The 6,000-nt window shown below is 39.0% G+C and overlaps 1 protein-coding gene across 1 annotated transcript in view; it reads left to right on the top strand.

Annotated features, from left to right (window-relative positions):
• The window catches only part of lama2 (laminin, alpha 2), a 188,888-nt gene that overhangs the window by 106,792 nt on the left and 76,096 nt on the right, over nt 1–6,000 (top strand). The window contains exon 25 of the mRNA XM_030047861.1: nt 1,267–1,410. Within this exon, the coding sequence (XP_029903721.1) occupies nt 1,267–1,410 (144 nt within the window). The remainder of the gene's footprint in view (nt 1–1,266; nt 1,411–6,000) is intronic.

Raw genomic sequence — 6,000 nt, 5'->3', positions numbered from 1 at the left:
TGACTGAAAAAAATATCAGTAAATAGGGACGTACCTTAACAGAGATTCACTTTGTTTCACAAATCACTAGTTTGCGATTTGATAAGATCTCTCTTATTTGGAACAATTCAGCTTGATTCAGTTCAAGTTTGAACACCACAATGCAAGTAAACAATTTGATTGAGGACTTGCAGTCAAAATGTAATATCCATTAAATATAGGAGTCTATGCAAAAAAGGAGGCAATGCTTTTTTATGTATTTTTTCTGTATAAATATCTAATAACAGAGTTACTTGACCATTATTTATGCCAAGAAAACATCATTGTCAATCATAGTTGTTATCCTGTTAGGTCAGTACAATGTTAGGTATCTCAAAAAATGAAATGTCAAATGTTAGAAATGTAATGGCTAATTAAAAACAAGAAAAGTTATATATAGTGCTGGCAAATTTTCAATTAAGTTATTGTTATAAGAGAATATTGCATTTTTGGATTTAATTATACTGGCATAGTTAACTGCATTAACTTTTTTTTTTTTTTTTAGATTATTTGCATTTACATTACATGCATTAAATTACATTATATGGGGGTTGGGGGGAATTAAATCTCATTGATTTGTGTTTAATGACTACGCTGATGTCAGACTGACCTTTGGAGTTGCTGAGTGGGCTTGAATTTAGAGAGACTCTTGTCTGGAGCACTTTGGTCTGTAAGTGGAAAAAAAGGAATCCCTACCAGCTGCTGCTCTGTGGTTAACAAAGTAAATTCCCTCTCCTATGAATGAATTTATTAATCACATTATTATCAATTCTGTATAGTTCAGGTAAACTAAAGGGTCAGATTGGCGCTTGACACTGGTCAGGTAACATTGACAGTAGTGTACAGATGGCATTAGTGGAAAAGTGACATCCATACGGCCCTAATTTAAACGAAGCATGCAGACAGCATGGCTTTGCATTGTTCATAGTGGAACAAAGTGTCATTGTGCCTCCATGTCAGAAGCAGCCTGCAGCACTGCACTGTGATGTCTTCAGCATTAAACCAGATCATCTTTAGTTTCTAGCACGAGGTCCCATGCTGTCAAAACTCTCCATATGGAGCGTCCTGATGTCTCAGTGGGTTAAGGTGCATCCGATGTCCTCCTAATGTCATGGGTTGGAGTCCGGGTCACAACTATTGTTGTATATCGGGATTTCTGTCATCACTGTGTATACAGATAATCTAAACCATAACTCAAGAATCACAAAAGATCAACTGAGTGTCTGTTTTCTTCATATCTTCTTTTAGGCCAATGTGGAGGGAGACAGCTGTGACCGTTGTAAGCCAGGCACCTTTGGGTTGTCAGTACGAAACCCACAGGGCTGCAGTAGGTGTTATTGTTACGGACTAACGCAGTCCTGCACAGAAGCTCAAGGACTCATCAGGATGTGGGTGAGTAGACATATCTCTTAAATTTTGTTACTCCTGTCCAGTCTGTTAGATTGAAATCAATGAATTCAGAAATGACTGGTTTGTATCTGTAAGTTTGAACATCAGCGGTTCATAAAACAGCCTCTTACATGGCAGCAGATGACAGCTAAAGCTTGTTTGCCTACAACCTAACAGTACCGGTTTGTCTTAAAAAGTCTATGAAACTTAGTTTTTGGCTGAGGCAGAAAAAGGTTAAAGGGATAGGAAACTACTATATGGAATTTCTTAGAGTGTTTTTTATTTCATCATTAGGTGTAAAATCATCATGAAACTCTGAAGCCCTTCATGTTATCAGTTGATTATTCCTGAATCAAATGAGAGGTTTTGCTGGGGATTAAGTTACTTTTACATGTAAGAGTGGGGCGATCCAGTCAGATCACAGCCTCAGTTTATTTTCCTCCTGTTCTGACTCTTCAGCAGTGCCTCTTATCTTCTGTTAGCCCCAATAAATGTTAGAGTGACATTAACTGTGAGCTTGTTTGTGCTGTTTCTGGATATAAACCCACCATTTTATCAAGGATTATTTTCGCTAATGTAATGTTACATCAGAAGAGGTGATGGCTAGCAAAGTGTGTCAATCTGATATGGAGCTTTAGCTAGTGATGTTGTCAGACATATTGACTCTACCACTACAAGTCTCCAAAGTGGACATTCTTAGCTAGTTAGCTCTACAGTAGTGTTAGCTAAGAAAACATTAAGACCTTTAGCTATTTCAGTTCCAACACATGAGATATTTTCTCTTGGGAAGTTAGTTGGTCTTACGTGGATCGAGACCATAGCCGCCCACCCAGCACTGCTGGATTTTATTATAGTCATTGATTTTTAGCTCTCAGATTTCGGTGGATGATGTAAATCATATTCAAGAATAATACTAAATGAGAAAACCCACTCTTTCCTTTTTACCATCCCTATATAAGCCGACAGAATGCAAACAAATGTCAAACAGATATAGTAGCCACACCAGCTTGATTGCTGTTATGTGATGACTGCGTAAACTCAGAGGGAATCCCCAGGAGTCAGTGGCAGTGGTTTCACTGTGGTTATGAGTTGGTTAAAAAGCAATAATTTGAGGCAACCCTCCGGTGCTAGAACAGGGGGACTTTGCACCCCTGCCAAAAAACACCTAGTGAGTCAGTATGTGAAAACCAGTTAGTCGAAAACTAGTTGGAACCATGGCACAACATTTTCCAGCCAGTCAGTCAACAAGTTAACAATCAGTTGTTGAGTGGCAGGCTGTTTTTAATAACGGGGCTTCCTCTTGGAAACAGTTGCCATCGGCAGTAAACTGGCGTCTCCATGGTAACCGTGGAGTTTTTGGATGAAGAATAGTGAGAGGCTTCATAGAAACGACAAGCGTTCACTTCATTTACTGTTGACAGAGAGAGACGGAGAAAGGAGAAGACAGAGAGAAAATAGACACAAGGGCAGGGAGAGAGAAAGATGGGACGAGGGAGACAGACAAACAGAGAGAGAGAGGGAGAGAGAGAGGCAGAGCAAGGGAGAGCAGGATAGAGAGCGGGACTGAGAGAGAAAATGCAAGAAAAACGCAGAGTTTATTGGAAAGAGGGAGATTTTCTCTGAACCACTGAATCGTGAGATTACACTGAGTGGATTGGGACATACACACGCGCTCCAACACACACACACACACACACACATACATATCTAGACATACACATGCACTATACAACCATACCACATACACAGACACACACACACACAGTGCACAGCATACATGGGATTACATCGAGGCGAGCAGAGAGGGACACACACTTACACACATTGTTTAAGTGGGTATTTACATGTGATGAGAAAACTCTGTGTCTGTGTGTGTGTGTGTGTGTGTGTGTGTGTGTGTGTGTGTATTTGTGTGATTGGAGAGAGAACCCAGTGGGAATCGAACCCCCAACTGTGGCAGAGTTGGTGGCAGAGATAGTACAAAGCACAGAGTTACACAAGACCGAATAAATATTGGCTGTTAAATACTGTTCTAAAGTCAGATCTGCACTAACCTAAACGGGATAAAAAACTTTACAAGTCAGAGAAGGAAAATAAAGAAAAAAGGAAATGGGGAAAATAAAGGAGAAAACATTTAAAATGACACGAAAAAAATTGTTTACTGTTTTCTAACTAGACGATTAATTGCCAAGTTATCCAGTAGGGAAAGAAGGGGAATGTTTGGGGAGAATTAGAGGCTCAGTAGATGTTACTGTAGCACTTAAAATCAAAATAATGCCCCTAAACTCTAAATTTACTCAAGCATATTTGCACGTTGGTCAAATTTACTTAGAAAGGCAAAAACAACAACAGTAACAATAAATGCTTTAATCAATTCTACTTATTCTTGTTAAGGAAAACACAAATGTGAGCTACAAAACTGCCAGCTTCCAATCTTGGTCTATTGGTGAAACCCTATACCTGGTCAACTACTTTTCAAGTGTATATATGCAGATCTTTGGATATACCTTGCTGAAGAAGACACAGATAAAAAAAAAAAAGTTTGATTAACTTTTTTAAGTAGAGGGTTAGATGTTACTTCAGCTGTTAAAAAGCTAAAGGCCACATAAACATTTGGAAGTGAATTAAGATGAAAAGTTGAATTGAAACACTGACAGATGCAGATGGATTGAGACAAAAAAAAAAGAGAGGAGAGGAAGAGAATTAGCCATTATCTCTATTTAATGTGTGACTGGCTCTCTATCATCCAGCCAGTATGGCCAGTGCATCCAAACCAAAGTAAATAAGTGGATTTCAGTCCATCCACTCAACCACGGAGCACTGCTCCATAATATGTCTGATATTATTCACACAATATTCACATAGCATCACAGGAATATACAGAGAGAGAGGGAACGAGAGCGAGAGAAAAAGAGAAAGATCCCGACTGTAGCAGATGAATCTATTTTTAAATCTGTCCACTCATCCATGGCCCACAGTCAATAACAAACCCTTATTTTATTCAGACAATATTGAAATATCAGCACATGGCGGGAGCCAGAGAAAATGAGAGAAACGACGAGAAACTGTCAATAATAACTCTGATATTATTCACATATATAAAAATCGCAGTAATATGGAGGAACTGACACCGAGAGAAACAGGAAGGCAGAGAGAGAAAGAGACTACCAGTCGCAATTTATATTCACAAATGGAAACCGATGGAATATGGAGAAAAAAAAAATTAGGGCTAGGAGAGACAGGAGAGTACTCAAATCAGCTGACCTTGAAAAGTTGCATCAAAATAAACACCAAAGAGCAATGCTGAAACTAAATGAAAGGTATTCTGAGTTAACCTATTATTGGCAAAAGGAAACCAAATGACAACATGATTGAAATGTCATGATGATTTACAGAGAGAACACCATCCATGCGTCCATCCAGGATAGCAAATGGGAACAAAAAAAAAAATGCATGGTTTGGCCAACCAGAGAACATCGACCATGCTCTCATCTCCAAACAGGAGAAGTGGACATAAGAGAGTCACTTCCTGCTCCACTGTGAAAACGCTGCTGAAACACATCCAGATACTTGCCCCGACTGATCATTCCCTCCCTGCTGCCAATCCACCATATGGCACCCAACATAGCAAAGCCTCACTGTGGGGGACAGGCGTTTTGTTGTCACAATGCATTGATCTTTTCATTCACGACATTAAAGTGATACGGTACATGTATGTCACACAAGGACACTTTGGTCATCACTTTGATCGTTGTGATGTGAAAAGACTGTCAAATTTTGACAGAAAAATAAATGCTTGCGGCACTATTGTTGGGGAAGTGTAAACAGTGTGACTCCAGTAACAGAGTTGATCCACTGGAAAAATGAATCGCATGGAAGTATGAAATCAGTCTAATATGAAGATACTGTTCATACACATTCTCTGCCCTGTTTTGTCGTGAATGGAACTAGAAAACTCAATTAAATGGGTTTTGATTATATCTTTGCTGATATTTATGAATACCAGGATCATTAATGTTATTTTTGGGTGGCCTAGACCAGAGAAAACTCAGCAGGGTTGTGCCGTCAACAAATAAGACAGCGTTTATCTTTATATGTGCAATACTCTGCAACTCATACCAGTAATCCTGATAAAGACAACAAACTGACAATTTCCCTAATAATCAGATTTCTATGTGACACACGGTTATTATGGCTGTGGAAGTGACATGTGCCAATCTTGATCATACTCTCCAATATTCACACTTAAATTCACTTAAAAAAAAAAAACAAAAAAACATCACATCTAAGAAAGCTGTTGCGGCTTCTTTTCCAGACTTTCAAAGCCTCGCAATCAAAACAAAAGACAGACGCGAATCCAGCGTCGCTTTGGCATTATCGCCATTTATTAAATAATAACAAAAAACGTCACTTCAGCGGATTAACAAAAGAAAGCAATAATAAAAAAAAACAAAAACGTTCTGCGTCTGTCCTCTGCAGTCAAAAAACTGTCCCGCTTCCCACTCTCAACTGTGTCTGCATCTCTACCCAGGTGTCATAAATCACCTCTTAACTCACCTCTCCAATCAATGCAGACAGCCGCTGAGACAAACA

This window comes from Myripristis murdjan, chromosome 24 (assembly GCF_902150065.1).
Source record: "Myripristis murdjan chromosome 24, fMyrMur1.1, whole genome shotgun sequence".
Lineage (NCBI taxonomy): Eukaryota > Metazoa > Chordata > Actinopteri > Holocentriformes > Holocentridae > Myripristis > Myripristis murdjan.
Note: the sequence above shows the minus strand (reverse complement) of the source record. Positions and strands in the feature narration are given on the sequence as shown.